Consider the following 24559-nt stretch of genomic DNA (forward strand, 5'->3'; position numbering starts at 1 on the left):
TCAATCTAATTGCAAAAATACAAGAACCTACTGTTCTAATCTACGTCTGCAAATCTTCTGAGATGGGTCTAGTCTTCTGGGTGAAGGCTGGGGATGGGACAGAGGTGGGAAAAAGGGAAAAGAAAGGCATGGGGCTGACTACATTCCTACAAACAGCCAGCTCGGCTGCTGCAGCAGCCATTGATTTTTCATAGGTCGATATTCTGCTCCCACAGATCTGCTCAGTGGGAGCTTTAATCACATCTAGTGCCTCTGCTCAACATCTCCCCTCCTTCCCCCTCCCCAAACCAATAAAACATGAACACCAAACACAATCATGCAGGTTGGCAATGGACAGAAAGTAGGTATTCTCCCCAACCCTGCAAAGAGAATTCTGGGCATTAGCTGCCTCACAGGGAGGAAGAAACAGAACTGCACATGGCCTGTTCGTGGCTGCCAGGAGGGCGGTTCGGTGGGGAAAACCCCAGGCTCAGGCATGTCTCCTTAGTTCTACATGGGCTCCTAGGAAAAAGGGGCCAGTTTCTTCCCCCCATCCACACTGGGTCATCCTCCTACAGCGCCTCTTGAGAACACACTTTCTAGCTTCTTTCTGTTCTACCTTAAGATTTCCCATTGTTTCCCAACATCAGAAAACCACATCACGGCCCAAATGGGCAGCACCTTTTGGGGTCACTCTGTCAAAAACAATCTTAAATTTCTATGTGGGTCAGGGCTGGTCCAGAGAGTGAGCAAGTAGCTTCAAAGCCAGTATGTATGGAGCAAGATTTTCCCCAAGTCCCAGCAGGAAGGAAGCAGCAGAAGAGTATGTCCCACTGGACAAGGGGCTCTCCGCTGTCCCTCTGAAGCCCACGTGGCCTGTCCCAGTTCAGGTATCACCAAGCTCCTTAACCCAATGGTGCTGGGCAGACCCTCGCAAACTAGTAGCTGGCCAGGGCCTGGGCACAGGAGGAGGCAGAGTGGCCACAAAGAGGAGAATGATGGAACACTTGTGTGGAGAGAAGAACTTGGCCTCTTGTGTCCCCGGTTCCAGCCCATCTACTCTTCAGGGTGTTTGTAAAGCACTAGCACAATGCCCACCACATAGAAGGGGTTGTACAAAGCTCATTCCCCTCTGGGGAGTCTCACAAGCCCCACTGATAACTGTGACAACATGTTTTCTAGATGGCAAAGTTGCCCATGCTCACGTCCAACAAATTTTGGCTTCACCTGATCTTCCCCTGGAGTATACTTCCTAGTACCCCACTCATATTCTGGAGTAAAGGCACCAGGGGTCAGAGAAAGGTGCCTCTAGAGAGGTTCAACTGGGATCCTATTTGGATCCCTTATCTCTTATCCCAACAGCATGGGCCTGAGGGAAACTTTGCAGCTAACCCGGGTGACAAGCACAGTGAGTGCCCATTGTGACTGTGTCAGAACCACGAGATGGGGCCCAGAAGGATCTATAGGCAGGTAAGCCCACCTCAGTGCCAATGGGAGGTTTGTGGAGGGGGGAAAAGCGAACGCTTGTATGCGGTCTGATTCTGCCCCACTCTTCCTCACATAGGTGAAAATGACATGAGATGGGATTTATTTTAGAGGGGAGAAATCCTCTTCATAACCCAGCAGGGAACATTTCCCAGTAGGAATCTCCCCACGTCAGTGCTGCTTTGGGGGCGCAAATCCCTCTTGACCCTCATCCCCACATTCAGTGCACATATTCTCACCATCTGTGTGACACGAGCTCCTCTTGGCTGTCTTGGGAAGGGAAGGGAGGAGTACAGTGCTCAGTTCAGGCTCTAGGAACATTTGCATCATCTCAAACAATTATTACATCATAATGCCATTCCAGAGAGAGAGGATGGAAAACGAATGGAGGAGGAAGATGGGACACAGAAGAATCCCTTATCTCGGGCTTGGTCACAACATTATTTGGTAGGACAACGTATCAGCTACCTCTATAATTCCAGGAGCAATCCAGGGGGAATATTTACTCTTAGAAATGTCCAGGAAGAAAAAATGCTCTTACCAAAATTTTTGCTTCGATGATATCAGAAATAAGTGCCATATATGTCAGAGTCAACGGTGTACTTAAAAGGTCCTTCTGGGCCAGAAGGAGAACAGTTCACCTCAATCTGGAGGGGGGGGCAGAGAACTATCAGTGTTTTCTGTGTATTCCTATGTAAGGGGAAATGGAAAGGTCCTGCTCCCCATTAGTTGAATCAATTTCAAGATACCAGCTTGGCAACAAGACCCAAGGTTCTGCTGCTCATCTTAGAACATGACAATAGATGAAGCTAGAATCTGTTCTTCATTGAGGAACTTTGTCAGTGTTGTAAAAATGAGAATATCAGCAGGGGAAGAAAGAGAAAGTGGTGGGGGGAAAGAGATTGAGGAGGGGGGGAAGATGGCTCAGCATTTCCATGGCAACATGGCTTACTCCATGTGTTAAAGAAGCCACCTGATTGCCAGTCCCTGAGGTCAAAGGTTGCTAGAATATTCAAGTATGAGAAGTCATTTCTCAGTATTTTGGGAAACTCAACATCCTCTATAAGAGGTTTTTTTCTAGAATAAAGGTCTGATTAAAAACAATAAGATTAATCACCCACTGCTCCCTGAATTCTCTCAGGGGAGCTGGGTTAAACCCAGCAAGTCTACCTGGAATCCCTGGGGATTCCATTATGGCTCTTTGGAACAGACCCATCTGTTGCTTCTGGGGCACCCAGCAGTTCTGCTCCCAAGGACAAAGAATTCTAGAAGGAGACCACCTCGCTGCCCACCCCCCAACTAACTTCTAAGAAGCAACTGGGCTGAAACAAGTATTTTTCCTTCAGAGTTGAGGAAGGAAGCACCCCGACATCCAAACAAAGTCAGCCACCAGGTCCACAAAGCTTCACTGCCCTCTGCCCGCTCTGGAGGGCAGGAAGGTTGAGTCAGCACATGCTCTCTACCAGCAGGCTGCATTGCTGTGAAGGGCAGCACACTGCTGTTCTGATTCCAAAATCCACCTGACTCCCATGTCCCTTGGGTTTGGGGGAGGCTCTGGGAGGAAGAACATTGAATCTCACCTTTCTGAGCAAGTCCTTCTGGCTCAGGCTAGTTTTAAGGTCTCTTCTGAGCAAGCATTTTGTTTTAAGGCCCCTTCCAGGTTGACATTCTAGCCGTTTCCCATAGTAGATAAAGCGGGGGCCTAGAGGACACAATCTCGCTATCTGGCCCACTTGGGACAGGCCCTTCCACTCTTGAGCTAACGTGTGTGGGGGGGAGAGAGAGCATGTTTGTGCTTCTTCAAGTTCACAACTCTCTTCCTTATACCCATTTCCGGATTAAACAAAGAACCACCCACTGGCCCTGTACAGGGCTGGGGCAAACAAAAGAACAAGGCCCCAACCCCAAAGCTTCTTCCTCCCAGGCACCTGTGGCCCACCTTGGGGCTAGCTCACCTCAAAGGAGCCCTCACGGGGTGATCTCAGTCACTTTTCAAACTGAGATTGTTGCTAATAAAACAAAAGGTTTCAGTGAGAGGAATCTGAGAGACACATCCAGGCAGGAAGCCGAGCCGAGCCACCAGCGACTAGAATAGAAACAGGAAACGCGCCCTGGAACAAGCAGACAATAATCTGCTGCGAGCACAAACTCAAACCCAGGCAGCAGCAAGCAAGAAGCTGAGTAAAAGCAAGCTGCGGCGTCTCTGGCCTTGCTCTGGAGCACAGTACCTGGCACACAGTAGGTGCTTGGTAAACAGTTAGTGACTCGCGGGTCTCACTGGCTGAGTGGGCCATAGAGCCAGGGGCAGGAAGAAGGCATGGTCAGCGTCCAGGATGGGGCAGAGCAGGGTGGGAGCTGGGGAAGCTCCTTTCCAAGGCCCCAATTTAAGAAGAGGTAACACGTGGCCTAACCTAAAAGGAACCAGGTCCTAACCTGGGAGTAAGAGAAAAGCTTCCTGCACATAGATCCAATTTAAATTTTAAAAACAGACTCCCTGCTGGAGGGGGTGGAGGGAGAGGAGAGGAGAGAAGGGAGGGAAGGAAGGAGAGAAGAAGGGAGAAGAGATAGAGACAGAGACGAGAGAGACTGAGAGGACAGAAACAAAAAGAGGAGAAGAAGAGAGCAGGGCAGGGGAGAGGCAAGGATGGAGACAGGGAGAGAAGAAGGGAGACCTCTCCAAGAGACAGGAAACAAAAGAAAAGACAGGAATGACAGCAGACCTAACTTAACTCTCCTCCGAGCACCACATACTGCAGATCTGCTCGCCCTTCCAAAGTTTTTCTCCTTTTTATATTTAAGGGGGAAAGCAGGTATCAAGGCATAGATGGCAGCCAATAGTGGGCAGCTCACCAAGCTGAGCGGCAAAAATGAAGGGTCTCAAGAATTTCTGATCAAAGACATTGTTAGCATTTGAACCAACAACAGGGAGACTGAAGTTGTTACAAGTAGCTGTTTTCTAACTCTGGGTCCTTTTCTATTATGTCACTACTGTCTTTAAAAAAGTCTCAGATTTTCAAAGTATCTTATATATGTGATGGAAGTGCACAGTTGAGACGTGATTTGACTAAGGTCACAGCTGGTAAAGTTCAAAGTCAAGGGTTTGACCCTGGGTCACAGAATCACCATTTTGGTGATTTAGAGCCAGAAGGGCTTTTGAAGGCCACAGTGAGACTCAGCCTTCCCAGAGGTTGAGTGACAGTGAGGCTTGATCAGAACAAAGACCTGAAGTATCTGAACTGCATTTGAGGCCAGGTCTTCTGGAATCAGATCTTCTCTACAATACACGAGGGAGTTCCCTATTCCCACCCCCACTGTCATTAAAAGTCACCTATTAATGAATATTGGGGTTCCAAGTCCCTAATGGGGAACAACAGTATTGCCCAAGCCTCAAGAGAAGAGCGGTGAGGGGCAAAGGTTGCCATAGCCAGGTCCAAACCTCTACTCTGATAAATTCATTCCTTCCTTTAACAAGCATTTATTAAATGCCTATCATGTGCCATGGACTGGAAACAGGTCAAAAGAAAAACCAGTGTCTGATCTCAAGGAAGCTTATATCCTCCCAGAGAGAGGTGTGGGTGGTGGGGCTGCAACATTTACACAGAACTGGTGAAAAGGTGAAGAGGAGAAGGAGGGTAGGGGGGGAAAGGGCAGATAAACTAACAGCTATTTAGGCTCAAGTTGTCTAAGGAGCTGGAGACAGTGTAGTAATAGTGGAAAGAGCCTTGGCTTTACTATGAGAGACCCAGGTGTTGGCTTCTTCTACCTGAGTGACTGAACAAGGTCTCCCTCTTTCTTCCCCCCCACCCCTAGCTCCACTTTCCTCACCTGTAAGACGAGAGACAAGGCTCTTTTGGCCTCAAATCCATGCTCATTTAGGACCCTTTTTTTCAGTTGCTCTTTTTGTTGTTCATATGAACCTCCATCAGGAGGCTGGAAAGACTTAATTCTTTAAGTTTAGAAGAAAAAAACTATTAGCAAAACTGAAGTTTGGGATAGATAAGGACTTCCTTTACTAAATTTCAGTTTTCATTTTCAGTAGTCCACCAGCAAAAAGTAGAGTGCTAGGGGGGCAGCTAGAGGATGCAGTGGATAGAGCACCAGCCCTGAATTCAGGAGGACTGAATTCAGGAGTTCAAATCTGGTCTCAGACACTTAACACTTCCTGGCTGTGTGACCCTGGGCAAGTCACTTAACACCAGCCTCAGGGGGGAAAAAAGTAGAGTGCTGATTATATTTCCCTACCTGGCCCATCCTCTAACCTTAGATAGTCACAGAAGGTGTGTCTTTTTGGTGTCCTTTCTCCAGACCCCCGTAACATAAGCTCCTTGGATCTGAGAATACTGTTAACTGACATCTAGATCCATCAAGTGGATCAAGTGCCAGAACACCCAAAATTAAGCAGGCACTTAAAACTTCAATCCCTCTTCTCTTTTACACTGAGATGGGCCCAATCTAAGTTCATCTCCTTTTAGTATCTATCTTGAGCTCCTAGTGAGCTCTGGTTCCACATTATCCCCTCCCTCTTCCACACTTTCAATATTTCTCTTCATTGGCTTTCCCCCTTTTTAAGAATCCCCCATCTGGGAATAAGTAGAACCCAACCAAACCTCTAATTGATATTATACTGCGCCTTCTAGCTATAATTTTTCCTCTTTCTATCAAACTTCTTTTTTTTTTAATTAAAAAAATATCAAACTTCTTATAAAAGTTAGTTTAATAACAATTACCTTCAAGTTCCTTCACTACCCATTCTCTTTCACAGCCCTTTATAATCAAGCTTCAGTGTCTACTACTTTATTGAAATTACTTTCTTAAGAAGATTCCCCAAAGACCTGCTTCTTGCCAAATCCAATAAGCCATCCTCAACTCATTCATTCTCCATGATAAGATAAAGTATGTGTTATTGTTGGCTGCCCCAGCATCAATCCATACACAAGCCTTTAGGCATTAGAGACATTATATTCTAGTGAATCCCTTAAGATTGATATGGATGATCCACCTCTGTTATCTCCCTTTGACTGTTCTTCTTTTACAATACCCAGTGAATTCCCAAAGTTCCACCCTAGCCCCTCTCATTCTCTCTCCCCTTACTAAACAATTCAGCCATTCTAACAGTTTCAACCATCACTTTCATGTAGAGGACTCAAATATTTGTATTCCTTTCCACGAAACACCAGAGTGGGAAGGCACCTCAGAGGTTATGTATTTCAATCTTTAAATATGAGCCAAAGTCCCTTCTACAGCAAAGTAGCATCCAGCTTCAAGACCTCCAGTGAGAGGAAACCCACTAAAACCAATTTTCCTTAGACCAATAAGCTTAAATCTGACCCTTCTCCTCAGTGTTCCTGGTCTCTGGGGGCCAAGCAAAACAAGGTTAATCCCTCTTTCACAAAATAGCTATTCAAATACTTCAAAGTAACTACCATTCATCAGGATGAATTTAGGAAAAATACCTGAAAATTTCTTCAACTGACACTCTTTATATAGCATGATATCAAGGTCTTCTATCAGTCTGGCTATCTATCACTCTTTTAGATACTCTACAACTAATCAATGTCTTTTGTAACCATGGCGTCCAGAACTAAATATAATTCTCTAGGATATAGTCTGATTATGGTTATAGTCTATATCTGGACTATCCTCCTAGTCCTAGAAGTTAGGCATTTCAGGCTGACATCCAATTAGCTTTTGTGTCTGCCATTTCACACTGTTGACTCATATGGAGTTTGCCATCCATTAAAATTCCTAGATCTTTTTCAGACAAAGTGTATATAGATAGCTACGCCTCCCTTATTTTGTACCTGTTCTATTGATCCTTTGAATTCAAATAGGAGACTTTCCATTTGTCCTTATTAGCAATAATAGCAACATTTATGCAACACGTTACAATTTCCTAAACTTTTTTACCAACATTATCTCACTTAATCCTCCCGACAACCCCTCAGAAGTAAATCTTATAGTGACTTATCCCCATTTTGCAGATGAGGAAACCAAAGCTCAGAGATAGTAAGTGTAAGATAAATATGAACTCTGATCTTTTTTGGGTCCAAGTTCAGTGCCCCATTAAATTTCTCCTTATTAAACTTGGCCCAATATTTTAGCCTGTTTAGATCTTTTGGGAACTTGACTTTGGCATCCAAACTGTTAGCTAACTCTACTAGCTTATTTGCCATCTGTAAGTTTGAACAGCATGCCATTTATGCTACTATCCAAGTCATAATGTTATAAAAAGTACAAAGCCAAGGACACATCCCTAGAGTATTTTCACTGAAACCTCCTTCTAAGTTGACACCAAACCATTAATAACTACTTTTTTGGGTTCAAATATCCTACCAACCTAGTAATTGTCAAAAAATGGAGAGAAGGTACAAAATCTACAACTATATGCTTTACATTTTTCATTTAGATGGAATATGGCCCAGTAAAAATGCAATGAATTTGAAGCCAGAGTCAGAGGACAAGTGGAAACCCAATTCTGCTCTTTACTACTGGAGGACCTTGGGTAATTTACATTGTGTCTAAATCCATTTTCTCATCTACAGAAGAGATTGGACCAGATTTTCTCCATGATCCCAGTCAATCTCTAAATTCTACAATTCTACTGACATTTCAAACTATGTAAATTCAATATTAAATGTGTCTTTTCCCTAAACTAACAGACACACCTTAAATTCTCCATTTCTGTCAAAAGCATTAATACTCTCTTAAACACCAGAGCTCAAGAACCTTAGGAATCCTGAGTTTCCATTATTCTTATATATCCAGTCAAAGTTTTATGGATCCTTGAAGTCAAGGATTATATAAAATTTTCATCTGTGCATGCTAGTTCTGTACATAGCAGACACTTAAATGTTTGCTGAATAAATATTAGATCCAGTTCTTTAGGTAAAAATATTCCAAAATAAGACCTTACCCAAAGAGCTAACATTTCCAACTAGTCTGTCCAAAGACATACCAATTCCTTATTAATTACAAGGAAGACCAAGGTGAAATAGCATTTTTGTAAAGTAAATGACTGATCACTAATCAACCCTTTGTTCCTGGGGACACTGCCAAGTAGGGGACACTGCCAAGTAGAAAACGAGAAATTCAATCCTACCTAAAATTATTTTGGAAACCTGTCCTACTACAAAAATCTTTTATCAGTTTAGTAATTCAACCAAGTTGTCCAAAAATATTAGATATGTAATTTTTCTTTTGATAATAAAACTATTTTCAAGTTGGTGACCTGAACAGTAATTGCATGGGTAAGTCCTAACTACTCCTTTGATACACAAAGTTTTTATTGCTATTTTTAATTGGGGGGAAAGAGGAAGGAGATATTACTTAGGTAATATCTGAGCAAAATCATATAAAGACTCCCTCTAATATCTAAACTCATTTTGTCTCTTTAAAATTCTAGACAAAATAAGCAAAAACATCTTTGAATTTCACTTCCCTTCTTGTCTATGAGTTTTGGGAGATGGATACTAGCAAGGCGCTCACAAGGAAAGCACAGTACAGGAACTGGTGGGCTTGGATGACTCCCTGAATAAATTCAAATTAGTCATCTTTGAGAGTAGATGCTAAAGTTAGAAATTCTCTGTGTGGTACAGCAAATCAAAGTTTCAAAAATGAATAACCTTGTTTATATATTGTTCCAAGGACCAGGGGAATAAAAAACAAATTCAACCAATAAGAAGATGTCAATAACCCACATCCCAGATGGCTCTCTGGTGTTCTTCCCCAATGTGGTTTCCACCACAAAGCAAATGACCCATTTGGATCTATCCATGAGAAGTCTGAACTTGGTAACATTCATTCCCTCGGGCTGATAATCCAAGCACACACCTCTCCCCTTAGCTCCAAGAGGAAGCTAACACCTGAGTTTCTGTGGATGAAAACAGAAAGATTATTGCTAGGTCATTCTTACCAGGACCCTAAAGTCCATCTCAATAGATATTGGAGCTAAGATATCCTCTAGGCACTGAAGCAGTTTAATTTTAAGATAGGATATAAAGAAAGCAAAAGTCTGAATTCTTTCCATTAAGGGAAAAAAAAAAAAAAAAAAAAAAAGCAAAGCACCTTGCCAAGATTTATGGACACACCTCAAATAATAAGCACATGGTCATACACATATCTAACTAAATCAGGTTAAACATTCCTATAAAGTTCAGCAAGGAGAAAGTTAAGGATTGAGACAGATTAATTGGAGGGAAATAACTTCCTACTTGGCTATTAATACCATACTAGTCCTCATAGCGGTCAACATCAGAAAAGAATTTCTCTAGTGTCTTTGTCCTATGCTATAGTCTATATGATAGACTGTCATGTAAACTCTGGGTTATTTCTGGGGGAAATCAAGCCTTTCCCCCCACTCTAATTCTGTTATCATCTCCAAATGAAGTCTGGTAACTGTTTAAACAGTTTTTTGTGTAAAGTCAAGCCTCCCAACCATTTGCTACATACTCTTAGAAAAGCAAATTCTCCTGCAAAGTAATTAAAAGAAAGACTTCAAACTCTGCTAAAGCAAATAAATAAACAATTCCAAGCAAACATGGAGGACACATCTGGAAAACACTCTTAGATGTAAAACTGAACAAAGTTTTGAAATCTAAGCGAAATAATATTTGTAATTGAAGATCAACTTCCCAACACTTGACTTCCAACTCTATTTTACTTTTCTCTCTTAGACATTTATTTGAGACATATCAAGATTTTGGAACTGGATGAGCTCTTTAGAGCTTGGCAATCTTCTACAGACACAAGACTACAGACTCTCAGGCCATCTAATCCAATCTATATCTGAACAGTTTATCTGTTTACAAATCCCTCCTCATACAAAGAAGGAGGTAAGTGAGCTCAAGTAGTCAACTCAGATCCAGGTTCCCTACTGATTCACAGCATGGGCTCTATCCCCACTGTACTATGATGTTGTCTCTCAGGCCTACTTATCAAGACACTCAATCTAACAAAATTCCAGAATATTCACAAGAATTTCACTACTCCATTTTCACCATGTGTCAATGAGATAAGGAAATAACACATGAACACAAAAGCTGGGAGAGAGCCCTAAAAGAACAAAAATGGATTCCTCCCCCCCTCCACACACACACACACACACACACACACACACACACACACACACACACACACACACACCTGTCCTACAGATTATTTGTCTATTGAAAGCATAACTTGTACAATTCACATCTGGAGTCATAACTACTTTTTAGCAATAGCTGCCAGTCTCTTCGAAAGCTTCTTTGCCTTGGTCAGATACCCACCAGATCTACCATGGAACCACAAAACCACACTTTATGGAATGAAAATGGACTTTAACTGCAAATCTAGCACTGTTCAAGAATCTACAATAAGGCTTTGTGGATGATGTTAATGCCTACAGAAGGCCTACAGAAAGGGCCAACGAAGTCCACAAACTCTGAAATGATGAAATAAATTCTTGGGATGAGTCAGGAATAGTTAAGGTGAAAATAAATAAGACTTCCCAAATCACCAGCCATAATAATCTCTTAAAAGCCAACAACAAATTGATTCTCGCTTCATCTCAGAAGGATAAGTGAATATATCTTGTTCTAAGTTCCCTTGTCTTGGCTTTAGCCTTATCAGCATTTCTTAAACTGAATACTCCAGATACAAGGGAAACAGGAAAGACTGAAAGAATAAAGCCTCAAAAGGGTTACTTACTACTTAAGGAAGTTACTCACTACCCTAGAAGCTAGGGACAGATTTCCAAGTTACTTACAGGATACTGAACCAAGCAGAAACTCAAAACATTTCTACACAAGCACACATGTACAAAGCTGTGGAATAAGAGGAAAAAGATATTTCTTGAGGGAAACAGGATGATGTGTACTACTCTCATTTAGACCCATCATCCACTTATCAAATGGTATCTCTTCATTTTAACCAAGCAAGATGATAACACTAGGATCCATGAGATCCCACCCAATTTAAGTTTTGAGGTTTGTAGGAACAAGTCTTTTCAAGAAAATGTCATTATTACATATTCTCATGAAGACTATATGTACATTTATTCATTGCCAAGTATGAAATAAACATCAACTGTGTATACACTATCTTGTTAAGCAAGCATATAACCTGGGCAAGGGGAAAGCATTTTTATATCTAATCATACTCAAAATGGACCCGAGTTCAAATCTGGTCTCAGACACTTAACACTTCCTGGCTGTGTGACCCTGGGCAAGTCACTTAACCCCAGCCTCAAAAAAAAAATAATAATCATACTCAAAATAACAATGAATTCTGTAAAAAACTTTGAACTTGCCTTTGAACTGAAGGCTGAAGTAAAGACCCCAATCTATGAGGGTAAGAAAACTGGGGGGAAAAATGATGAATGAGAAAAGGCCCATCTATTTCTAGCTTATTACTTGAGCCTGTATTTACTGTGCCTGCCATGTCTGTCACTGTGGTGGCCCCAGAGCAAGGACCAAGAACAAATAAACAACTCTTTGGATAGCCCTACAAAGTCCAGTTCCTGGGCAACAGGAGACTGAAAGAAACATTTCCTAAGATTAGAAATTGCATGTGAACATGGTACGTGTATATATACACACACACACCCAACTTTTTCCATTCATTTAACTAAAAGTTATCATCACCACAAAAGTTCACATATTCCTGGACTTCTGATGCGGGGGGAGGGGGGAAGGGGAGAAGGATGGAGGAAAGAACATTTCTCACTTCCTCTCTGTCTCTTCAAGAGACCTTTTCTTGTCTATCTCCATATCTTTCCTTAAACATGGGATTACTCACTGGCAAGCTAGAGGGTCTTGATTGAAGACTCAGGTTCATATCTTCTTGCCCTCCTTTACTGGAAGCCATTGAAGGGGCTGAGGATGCCTGAGACCCAAATGAGTCTTGAGATAATTCCTGAAATATAAAGAAAAAAAAAAAAAAAAAAAAAAGGCTATGAAACATATCAATCTGAGATGTTTTCAGGAAAGAGAAATGGACAGCCCTCTCATCTGTAGGGGCTAAGGCAGCCTAAAGAGATGGAAGAATTACCTAAAAAGCACAGATGGCATCAGACAAAACAGAGAATATCAAAAGTGGGTACAAGACTCCTTCTGATGGCATTGTTGTTTATCCCTACTTATGCACTAACTGTAGGGACTATTTTTTAGGGCCAAATGCCATAGCCTGGCCACCTAGAAAACGTAGCTATGAATACGATTGATCTTAATAAAATGGGAGGGAAGAAAGAAAGGGAAGAAGAGGCAAGGAAAAAAAGAGGAGAAAGAAAGCAAAACAAAAAAACAAATCCACCCTCAAAAGATGAAGTTTTTGCTACACTGAGGATTGTTGAAAAGACACACAGGCTCTGATGGCAATCACCAAAGAGGGGTCCCCAGAGCAATAGTTGCATCATTGCAACACATATGTGTTCTTTCAAGGTAAGCATGATTAAAGGGACAACTCATGTGAAAGTGAAAGTTCTGGTATTTTTTTTTTTTAATCAGCCTAATTATTTTCTATTCCTTTACTTTCCTGTGCAATTTTGCATTTCTCATTTCTTCACTAGAATTAACTTCATACAGTTAAGAAGGTTATGCTTTTATTCGTCTAATCAATCCAGTTAGTATGTTCACCCAGAGTTTAATTGGTTTTTAAGTGCACATCTGAGAACCAATTTGTATGGCAAAGTTCTGATAATACCAAAGCTCAAGCTGTCAGGTGAGGAGGAGGAAGAGGAAGAGAAGGGGGAAGATCTTACCTGGGGAGGAGGGAAGCGCTGCTGGGAATAGGCAGTTTGTTGTGGCTGCTGTGCCTGGGACTGAGGGTACGCAGACTGCTGAGAGAGGGCTGCAGAGGCTGTCTGCTGAGGTGGCTGCTGCTGGTAGGGTGACTGTGCCTGCTGTTGGGAGTAGGGGGGCTGGCTTTGGGGGTGCTGTTGTGCTGTCGACTGCTGCTGGGGATATGGAGACGGGGACTGCTGATGAGAAGGCTGGGATGGCTGCTGAGAATAAGGAGGCTGGGATGCCTGGAGCTGTGGCGGCTGTGACTGAGGCTGTTGTGGATAGGAAGGCTGAGCATGGGGAGTCTGAGATGGTGGTGCCTGGGAATAGGGCGGCTGCTGTGGATGAGGACTTTGCTGGTTGTAATATGGACTCTGGCCCTGTTGGCCATACCCGCTGGGACCTTGCTGACCATAAGGAGGAATCTGTACAAAAAGAGATGAATTTTAGCTCAGAATTGAGGAGCAATAATTCTGTGTAACAAACCTACTTTAAACTACTTGTTTCCTGGAGGTCAGGTTCAACAAGTTACGCAACTGATTTTAAAGAATGAGAAGCCCAATTTTTACATGTACACCCTGTTTTAATAGACTAAAAAGTAAGCAATGAATGATGCTGACTCAACACTAGATTAGTGTAGAGCTGAGAAATGCCTTAGTTTTCTCCTCTATAAAGTGGACAAGTCAATCCAAAGTTCTATCCCATTCTTGTAAGGGCCCTCTAAGCACAAAACAGAATCTCACTGATAAGAAATGATGGGAGAGGCAGAGTGTTATATTGGGTATAGGGGAGTGATTTTGAAGCAGATCATTTTCATCTGTTAAGATAAGAAGGCTGCTCTCAGATGACCTCAAAGGTCTCTTCTCAACCTAGACCTATCATCTTCCTACAAAACTCCTAGGTCCTCTACAACTCAGCTTCTTAAACTGTGGTTCAAGAACCCATAAATGGTCTTGGAACTGAATGTGGTGGTTGTGAAATTATGATTTATTATCAGTAAATGTAGATTGTATACCTATATACTTGGGTTGTGTAAAAACTCGGGTGAAAAGTGCTTGTGAGTGGGAAAAGTTTTAAGCAGCCTTGTTTTATATCCCTGATAAAGGGTCATCTACTCTTTCCTTAAATCGCTTCAATGAAGGGGACTAGTGTCAGGATGTAGAACTGGAGGAACTCAGTGCACCACAATTTCTCTGACTACTACTTCCATCATCCATCATAAAGGTTAGGACTAGACGACCTCTGAGATGGCTCTTTCAGCTCTAAAACTTTGACCAAGATCTCTAGAAATAGCGCATTCCTTTTTTAGACTACTCTACTTGGAAATTCTTTATGTTCATAGGACCCATTGGTCATAATTCTGCTTTTTGGGGCTAAATTAAATAAATGTAACCTCTCTTCCACATGTTTCAATTATACGGTTCTAATTTTGTTAACAGACATTACTTCCTTTCTCAATCTTTCCTCTTACTTAACTGTCTCCCTTCTAAAATGTACTATTGAGGAAAACAAATGTTCATTATTTTGGTAGAACAGCCTTCAGTCATACATTTATAGGAGTAGAGTGAGACCTAAGACCAGTCCACTTGATTTTATAAATGAGAGAAGTGAGGCCCAGTTAAGTAGTAATAAGATGAAGACAACTAAGTAACTACCTGCTGTGCATAAGAGAGGCTGCCCATTGTACTCTGCGCCCGGCCTTGCATGGTCATGGGGTACCGCTGAGGAGTCTGGGATCCATATGGCTGTCCTGGGTATCCATGTCCTTGCTGTGGTCCTGATGGAGGTCCCTGTTGCTGTGAGTATGGGTTACTGCCACCATATGGCTGAGGTCTCATCTTGCCCATCTGATCCATTGGACTGGATGGCTATAAAATAAAAAATGGTTTATTATTAATAACCTTGAACATGTAAAAGTAACTAATGTTATATACAACCACTAACCCAATATACAAGGCCACACTGGACCAGGACAACATACTAAGAGGACCCCAATAAACCTGGGTGACTTCTTGGATACTTGCTAATTGGACCCTCCATTCTTTAACATCCTTTCCTTTTGGCTAAGCTCGAGAAAAAAAAAAAACTCCAACAGGAAAAATGTGGAACAATTTACACAGTCATCCTAAAGCAGGAAATGAGATCAAAGATGTCTTCAGTTGAGCAAGAGAGTTAGTTGTAAGCAAAGTCTGGGCAGCCTGGGCAGTGAGCTACTTTGCTTAAAGTAACCAATGCTAATCCTATGATACTGTGGCCGAGGATTCAAGTATGTGACTGTCCTAATGCTTCCATTCCTTCAGTAGCTGCAATACCTTCTCACCCCACCCCACGCACATCTGTAGCCTATCTCCACTACAGTACAGGCAGTTAAATTTATGTATCCTTCCAAATGAGCAACATGGCCCAGTTACGGTTGCTGAGGGAGCCATAACTTTGAATTTGACTCTAAATTCTTAATCCAAAATCTGTATTAATGTAGCTTCATTTCATATCCAAGTGTTTGAGGGGCTTGAGGTCAAATTTTAAGGAAAAAAAAAGTTGGCCTACAAAGGCACAGAGCATATTACTGCCATTAACAGAGGATCCCTCCACAAGTTCATTTATCTAGGTGTTTACATGCAAACATGTCTTTGTTTTTGGTTCTTTATCAGGGGACAACTGACCAATGTCTTTGTATTAGCATGCCTTCCCTTATCCCAACTAAATCTGCTATAATTTACAGATTACAAAAATATGTTCAGTCCCTCTACGGTAGGACTTTAGTGCCAAGAGCCATGCCACTTTACAATATATTAAAAATATATTGATATTTTAAAGAGAAGTTTCTGCTAGTTTGTTACAAATTCTGCCCTTGTAGGTCCAACAAGTCTTGGCCCAATGATATATAAAATCATTCCCCTAGGACAACAGGGAAGGAAGGCAAGGAAGAAAAAAAAAAAAAAAAAAAGTGGCAGGCAGGATTTTTCATGTATCTTTCCAGGCCTCAGTTTCCTCATTTGTACACAAGTAGGTGAGTTAGACTCTCTCCAACCTCCATTTCCCCTTCAATTCAAACATTTCATGTTCCAAAGTCCCATACAGCACTGAGATTATAGAATTATTACCTATGCTACTAAGAAATGACAAGTCATGAACTCTAAAAATGCTGCTGAAAATTTGAACATTTCAAGTAATTTCTATTCATATGAGTTTTTTACAGAATATTAGCTAAGTACTTTATTACAGAGAAGGAAAAAGCTGTGTTGTCATGTCTCTCCCCATCTCCCTAAGGGTTGGAGGTGAGGAAAGAATGAAGGATGTCAGAAGACAGCAAGAAGGGATTTTGTACTTGTACAGATAAGAGACAAGAGCGAAGTCTTGCTTTCTGCTCTGTTTCGAAGCTTCTGATACATGAGAGACCTGGGTAAAAATTGTTTCCCAAGTCACAACTGCTGAGTAACCATTACACCAATGTTCTTAAAGCAGTGCTTCTGTTGGCTTTTCCCAACTAAAGAATTCCCACCTAAGTCCTGTCTGTGTACCAGAAGCTTCAGTGCTATTTCCAATCTTAATTTCAGGGCTGCACATATCCTTTTGGGATATTTAGGAGAATTCAGGTTTAATAACAATTGGACTAGAAAGTAATAAACAGTGCTTTCCTCCAGACATACCTGGCAACGGACTCAATTTGTCACCAACCCCATTTCTACAAATAGTTCAGAGTTTCCATCGCCATATATTCAGTCCAGCCCTTACTTCAATCCTTGCCATGTGGACTTGGGCAAGCATACATACTCCACTGAAGAGAAGAGCTAGCATTTACACAGTGCTTTAAGCAACTTGCAAAGTGTATTATCTCATTGATTCTCACAAAAGACCAGTGAGGGAAAGGCTGTTATCCCCATTTTCTAGGTGAGGAAAATGAGGCTGGGAAAGATAGTGACTTACCCATACAATTACTAAGTGTCTAAGGCAGTGTCTCCACTGCACCATCTGGCTGTCTCACATGCTGAGCTCTAAAGTCAGTCCATTATAGGCATTCTGGAAATTCCCCTAAGGTTAGAAGAGTTCAGGAGGTCCCTTTAGAAACAGGGCTGCTGTGACTAAGTGACTAAGACCAAACATCAAAGGTAATCCTTTAAGTCACTTTCCATTGTGGAAACATCTTCAGCATTAAAAACTGTGAGAAACTAAGAGTCAGGACACTGGACTTTTGTCTTCAGCTTTCAGTTATAAGCCACGGACATGTCATGCCCACTCTCTAAACACCCCTAGAATGACTGGACAAGCCTAAAGGTCCTTTCTGCTCCCATTTTTACAGGCTTTAATTAATTGTTCCTGCCTAAGCATCCCAATGGCTCTCCAATGCCAACCATCACACAGCCATTTAAAAAAGTAACCCTAGAATAAAAAACTAGGGTTGGGCCTGAGATAGTTGATGAACAAAACTCTTACATCCCTTTTTAGGTCTTCAAATTTCTCAACTACTACGGAAGGAATTAGGCCAAATAATAACTGAGCTAAGTTTATGGGGGAAAAAAATCATCTTGATTATCCATCAGTTCTAAACTGGTCGGCCTTACTTTCAAGGCCCTTTGTGATTCAGCTCTCACTTGTTCTATCCAATCTTTACCATTAAAATCATAAAATTTGAGAGTTAAGACTAGCTTATCTCACTTCCTCTGTGGCCAATCAGACCAGTACCTTTGTCTCAAATTTAAGAGTCTGAACAATTAAGGTTCTAATATCCTTTTTCACACTTATTTCCACTAACTTTCCATTCCAGCCAAAACAGATGACCAACCACTATCCAATCCTGGTCTGCTCTCAGATAGTCTTGGTAGCCTATCTTCATGTCGAGAAGGCACTTCTCCTCCCATCTGAATCTTCTCTTCTAGTCCCTATACAGGGGGACCAGATTCCTTCTTCAAGTTTTCATACAACTTTGCTTGGATTTCCTTTGCCCTTGGTCATACTTATTTGCCTTTAAAATTACAAGCCCTTTGGGGCCACAGACTATGCCACTTTTTATCTTTGTAGAGGCATTTATTAAATATTTGCTAAATGATAATGATTACTGTAATATGAATCTGCTGACTCTCCACATCCTTTTCTAGCTCTTTGCTTCTGTGCATGCTTTTACTAATGTCCATCCCAGGATGCTCAGTTTAAGTAACAGTTCTCCGTCAAGCCTTCTCCAGTAATTCCAGGGCACATTCCCTTCTCTTAACTATACTACATTGTACTTATGGTTGACACTGTGTATTTTAGAGCTTAAAGCTAAATTAATGGAAATTATTCGAGAAAAACTGGTGTGTAAACTCTACATAAGTTAGAAATATGCCACATGTGTCTTCTTTACCTGTCACAGTGCTAGTTTACTATCAGGCATTCAAATTGTGGTTACAAACAGCAGAGTTGATTGTGATAAATAAAATTTGATTTTATCCCTAATGATAAAAAACAGACTTTAGGAGGTGAAAAGGATACTTTGAGTTATTTCATACAGGAATGTTCCCTCTTATAACATTTTCAGTCAGTTTTGAAAAAGAAGTTGGCTGAAGGGCTTTCACAATAGCGAATTCACGATTTCATTGAGAATACCCTCACTGTTAAGTCCTTTCTAATCTGGGAGACCACTATCTGCCTTCCAATAATTTCCATGCAAAAGCAGTTGCCAAAACAACCAATGGAACATTTTGGAGAGTAGACAGAGGATCCCAATGCCAGAGAGAATGAAGAGAGGAGAACCAAGATAGATGATACCAAGAAGTCTTTTCAGAGAACCCCAGTGTCCCTCCCCCAACACACTGTTTAGGACAAAATACTTTTTTTTGAAAGCTTGTCACTAAGTCCTGGACTTGTAAAAAACAAGAATAGAGTTAAAAGGGACCTCAGAAAAAACGCCAAAGCTAGAAGATATCTCAGAGATGACCTAAACTGACCACCTCGTTTTACAGAGAAAGGAACAAAGGGTTTCCAGGACCAGCAGTAACACAATTACAAAGTCAGCTAATAGGAGAGTGGGCTCTTTCTACCTCAGCAACAGCTCCTTGTAGGCTTCTGCAATCTGTACTGTTTTACCAAAGGCTTGATCATCTTGTGGGGAAAGCAAAAATTTATCAAATCTTCCATCTCTAGTATTCTGGTGTCTCTACCCTTTGGGAAAACTTTGAATGATATGTGACTTCAAGAAACTCTTATTTTCCTTGAATAGGTCAAAGATTTTTCATCCTTCTCAAACAATACTTGTAATCTGAAGAGTTTGTAACAATGGAACATATAGTCTCAGAAACAAAAATAAATTCAATTAAAACACAATTACTCTGATTTTATGAACCTTAACCATATCTAATTATAACAGAAAAAGAAAGACAACCTGGCTCAGAATTTGAGAACAAACTAGTTTACACAACAGTACAGGTATGATCATCTCTGTTTTGTGGATAAAGGAAGTAAGGCTCAGAGAATTGACTTGTCCAAAGGCAACACACCAGAGAAAGAACAAAACTGAACTTAAAGCCAAATGCCAATTCCAAGTCTAAGGCTTGTTCTCCAATAAGTGACAAGGGCCCCCAAATCCTCCCTAATCAGCTTTGGAACTAGCCATTGTAGACTAGGACAATTAAAAAGGCAGGAGGAAGTGCCTGTTGCCCGCAGGCACGAAAGGCAGAGTCAGGGGAGAGGAAGGGAAACACCAAACCAGCGCAGCAAAGAGCTGGAGATTCAACTCTGGGACTGACATAGAGGAAATCCTTTCAATGGGAAACCACAGGAGTAGATTACTGTGATTACACTTCAAAAGCAAAGACTCTGCCACAGAGAGACATAATGAGAGGAAAGCGCTGCCCCCTTGATCAGGGAAGTCCAGGGCCCCCTGCTATACACTCGCAGGCATTCATCAAAAAAGGAAGAGAACCATAAGAAAGCTCCCGATCTCCAGCTCCCGCTTATCTCCCTCCAGATCACCAGTTACTTTAGAAACAGCTCACCAAACGGAGGGAATCAAAGGCTGCCAGTTTAGGGGCATCAAAGACAAGGATGCCTCCTGAATTTGCCCTTTTTGAGATCTAACTTGTGGAAAAATATCCAAGACAAACTGCTTCTAGGTTAAGAGCTTTAGCTCTGAGAAAAGAGATAAAGAACACCGAAGTCAGAAGTCCCTCCATATTGGACTGGTTTATGGAAACACAGTCACAAAAAGTGTGATAACTTTCCAGTAAAATGTTATCTTTTTGAGGGCAGGGGTGATTTTGTCTTTTGTCTTTGGTACTTAATAAATGTGCATTGAATCAAATATAGTTCTACTATTAATCTGACATGAATTACAAAAGGATAAAGAAGCAGAATCTGGAAAGGAAGCATGGGCACTTAGTAGCAGGCCAGACTTGGAGTCAGGAAAATTTGGTCCTGGATATCACCTCCAAGACTCCCCAGCTGTGTGAATGTGGACAAGTCAAGTAACTGCTCAGGTTCTTCTGTCAAAGGTCAATAGTATCTGTAACTCTTCCCATCACTGTAAGGATCAAATGGGATGATTATGTAAAGCACTTTCCAAACCTCAAACTGAGTGTAGGCTAATCCCAAGAGGTGAAGAATTCGGTACATATGAGCTAAATCAATATGCAATCAGACTGGAGTTTTTACATGAGAGTTTGAAAGGAGCTACACAAAAGATGAGCTACCATGGAATTCAAAGGTCAAGCCCAGAGAATCAGAAGTGAAAGGAAGATGCTCTGGAAGAGCTAGACTCTTTTGCATATAGAAATAATGCTAACCACCTGAAGAGAGTTCAAAGTGCCCCTTTGGACCTGATATAGAGACAGAAGTATAAGAAGAGGTGGCCAAAAAGATGATCAGGATGGTGAGAACTCAGAATCTTGTTCTGTAAAAGGAAGTTAAAAGAAATAAGAAGATCTAGAAGTATGTTGTCATCATCATGATGTTATACAATAAACTCAGGAATAAGGTGAAGGGCCAAAGCATTTAATTAAAAGCCCAAAATTCGGGGGGTGCAGTTTCTGTTTTGTTCTAGTTCTGATCAGTCAGTATCTCCGATATCGGTATGTAAAAGAAGAAATCCGTCTCTTGCGATTGGCCTCAGAGGGTCACAGTAAAAATCAGCAGGGGAGAAGAAAGCTCGGGACTGAAGAATTGAGCTCCATGTAAGGAAAACCCCCCACAAAACTTTGTATTTCCTCAAAACGAACCAGATGAGTGACTCTGTAAGAGATGCTGGTCCAGGTAGAGTTTCGCATGATGACTGAGAGAACCAAGGGGGTCACAGAAAAGTCCTGGTGCTAACACCTCAGAGAAAGGGGGTTGGGAACTCCTGAATCCCACCCCGTTATCCTGACTGCTGACCGGTCAGGACCAGACCAGAAACTGTACCCCGGAATTTTGGATATTTAATTAAAGACCACTTATCACGCTGGGTCTCCAATTTATTCCTGAAATTTATCGTATAACAAAATAATAATAATAATAACAATAATAAAAAGTCCCTGGCTCTTTAACCAAAAGAACCCCCTAATTGATTCCCACAGTAATTAACCTGCATTTTACCTCCGAGAGCGGTAGTTAAGGAAGTCGGCACTGCTATTTATAACTCATCTCAAATTGAGGGCAGACTGCCTAAAATCTAACACATCCCAGCTGTACTCCTGTTTGAACTAGGGCCAAGGGAATTTTTTAAAGCAATCTTGGCACCGAATGAATGACACCAACAGTATGAGAGCGCAAGTGGTTGTGTTGTGGTGACGTAGCAGGGGAGGTGGGATGGGAAGGGGGGGCCGGGGTACTGGGATCCCTTCTCTTGCATGCTTGGCTGTTCACTAGGTCCCTGTACAGTAAGCCGGGAGCCGCCCACTGAGAGCCAAACACAGGAAAAGACTTTTCCTGTGGAACGCCTTGAAGTGAGAAACACATGGCTAATCTGAATAAACGCGAAGCCACCGCCGCCCCTGCCAGGAAGGTTAGTGCTCGTAATCTCTGGCCATGAGGCTGGCTGCCGGAGAGGACTTGGACTGGCGCCTGAGAACCCACAAAGAGCTGGGAGAACAGATGGGTAAGGACCCCAGCAAAAACAGCGCCGGGCCACGTGACCCGCCACATGGCCCCGCCAGCACAAACTATTGTCTAGCTGCTGAATTCCTTCCCCTCGGTACAAAGACATCAGGCCCCTGGCTGCAATTCCAGGGATAGGCAGCAGCTGTTGATCCGCATCATCCCTTCGCGGGACCCTTCCCAACTCAAGCTTCTCCCCCTTCTCCCCTCCCCCTTTCGAGTCCCTAGGACAACCAGTCCCGGAGAAGGGCCCTCCCACCTTTTACAGGGACCCGAAAGTTCCATCTGCTCCCCATGGCCGAACTCAGATCGGATGCCCCCAAAAGGCACGAGCCTCCCAGCCAACCTTCCCCAACTCCCTGGCCAAAACCAGGCTAACTTCTGGTGCCATCTTAACCATGAAAAGTGTAGCCTGTTAGTGCAGGTAGCTCTGCACCAGCCGGCTCCTTCCTCTCTCCAGCCAGCCCAGCTCCCGGGTTACCCCTCCCCCGTGGCACTCCATTGCCCACCCTTGGTGCCTCGGCACTGCCTGTTCTGCCTGCCCAGACCTTCTCCTTCCTAGAAGAAGCCTTCCCCACCCTCACTACCCCATCTTCCTTCTGGACAAGTATGTTCACACTTGCATGTGTACAGGTCAGAATGTGGAGGGCAGGGCCCTTTCATTTAACACAAGGCCCGATACATAGAAGGCATCTAATAAATGCATGATTACTGACTGACCTCTGAAAACATCAACGGTGAACAGCTTCCTTTTGGAGAAGAGGAAAAGTGACTTGTTTAAGGCCCAACATTCCATTTCAGATGGGTTTTTCTCCTACATCACTCCTAACAATACCTCAAAGCATTTCTTTTAATTCCTTCTTTCTTATTCTCCTCAGTTACTCTCTCCTGCTTTAAAGGATAGGTGAGGGTTCCTTCTCTTCAGTTAAAAAAGGACTTCACATGAGCATAGGAAGGCAATTTAGTCTTAATTAGGTCTAACCCGCTTTTTAGAAAAATAATGAAACAAGAAGGGGGTGGTTTGCCCAAGACTACACATGGCAGAATGGAGACTTGAGATGGGGTGCTGGGGTTCTCTGCACCTGATTCAAAGCTAATCACTAAGGGAACATAACTCAATGAAGAACTTATTAGCATTTTTTTTTAAAGTTGTGTACTTGTAGGATTGGGGGGAAATGCTCCCATTATCATTTAAGAAAGCCAAATGATGGATCCTTTCTGTTGGCCAAATGGCAGCTCTTCAGCCATCCTAAGCTTCCACAAACAAGGCAAAGAGAAAGAATAGAATATCACAAATAAGGGCAAAGAGAAAGAAGAGAATATCATGGAAGCAGAGGCACCATTACCTCCCTCCTGGGTTTGGTCAAGCCTCTGGGTCTTTGCAGAGTGCAGGAAGTGCTCCCGACTCTGGACTCCATATAATCTTAGAAACTCAGGGCTAGAAGAGACCTCAGCACCTGGCTCAGCCCATATCTGACACAAAGAAGACTTATGATAACATGCTGGATGAGATTCAGCCTTTGCCTGCTGACCTCTGATGAAGACTGCTGAGTCTACTTTTGGAGAGTTCTCATTATTAGGGATTTTTTTTTCTTACATCAAAACTAATTTAGCTTGTTTTTTTTGCAACTATAATCCATTACTCTTAGTTTGGACTACTGGCTTAACAAATTTAATCTCTTCTTGACAGCCTTTCAAAGATAACACACAGATGTTCCCAAAACACTCCAATTCTTTCTTTCCCCAGGCTAAAGACGCCCAATTACTTCAAACCATCTCCAGGTAGCATAGGATCCTATTCTAGTTCCCTTTTTCTGGATGCTGCAGTGCTCAGAATTGAATATATTTTCCAGAGTTAGTCTTGATCAGGGCTAGAAGACAAAATTTCCCCATGAAGAAAAATCTCCTCACTCTAAAACAAAAATGTCCACTTTGAGGATGATTACCTCTCAAAATCCTGTAGAGGCAGTAGATGAGATAAGCATTCATAACTATTTTACAGTTTAGCAAACTCAAGTCCCAAGGAGTCTTGGGGGCTTGTGAGTATAAACTGGAGCAGAACTCCCAACCAAAGTGAGTTCTCCTGACTTCAAGTCCTCTTCCCTCTGCTTCTCATGCTATAAACTAACTTAAAATGCCACCTACCCTCAGGTAAATACATGAGAATTGGAGTGATAGAGACTAGCACATTAAGATTGAGCAAAAAGGACAAAGTTTCATTCTCTTCAACCACTTCATTCCTCCCAGCTTCTCCATCTCAACCTTCTAAAAAGTCAGCAAGAGCCCCTCTA

At 42.2% G+C, this 24559-nt stretch overlaps 1 protein-coding gene and 1 long non-coding RNA gene across 3 annotated transcripts in view; one reads left to right on the forward strand and one right to left on the reverse strand.

Moving 5' to 3' along the window:
• The window catches only part of ARID1A (AT-rich interaction domain 1A), an 87496-nt gene that overhangs the window by 31936 nt on the left and 31001 nt on the right, over positions 1 to 24559 (reverse strand). For both annotated transcript variants that reach the window (XM_074305700.1, XM_074305701.1), the window contains exons 2-4: positions 14879 to 15091; positions 13202 to 13648; positions 12241 to 12357 (exon numbers count right to left, since the gene is read on the reverse strand). In XM_074305700.1, the coding sequence (XP_074161801.1) occupies positions 12241 to 12357; positions 13202 to 13648; positions 14879 to 15091 (777 nt within the window). The remainder of the gene's footprint in view (positions 1 to 12240; positions 12358 to 13201; positions 13649 to 14878; positions 15092 to 24559) is intronic.
• On the forward strand, positions 1822 to 10607 carry LOC141563917 (uncharacterized). The gene is made up of 3 exons (XR_012488535.1): positions 1822 to 1911; positions 7871 to 7966; positions 10137 to 10607. It is a non-coding gene; the product is annotated as an uncharacterized LOC141563917 (long non-coding RNA).

The sequence above is a fragment of the Sminthopsis crassicaudata genome, chromosome 3, assembly GCF_048593235.1.
Source record: "Sminthopsis crassicaudata isolate SCR6 chromosome 3, ASM4859323v1, whole genome shotgun sequence".
In the NCBI taxonomy this organism is placed as follows: Eukaryota; Metazoa; Chordata; class Mammalia; order Dasyuromorphia; family Dasyuridae; genus Sminthopsis; species Sminthopsis crassicaudata.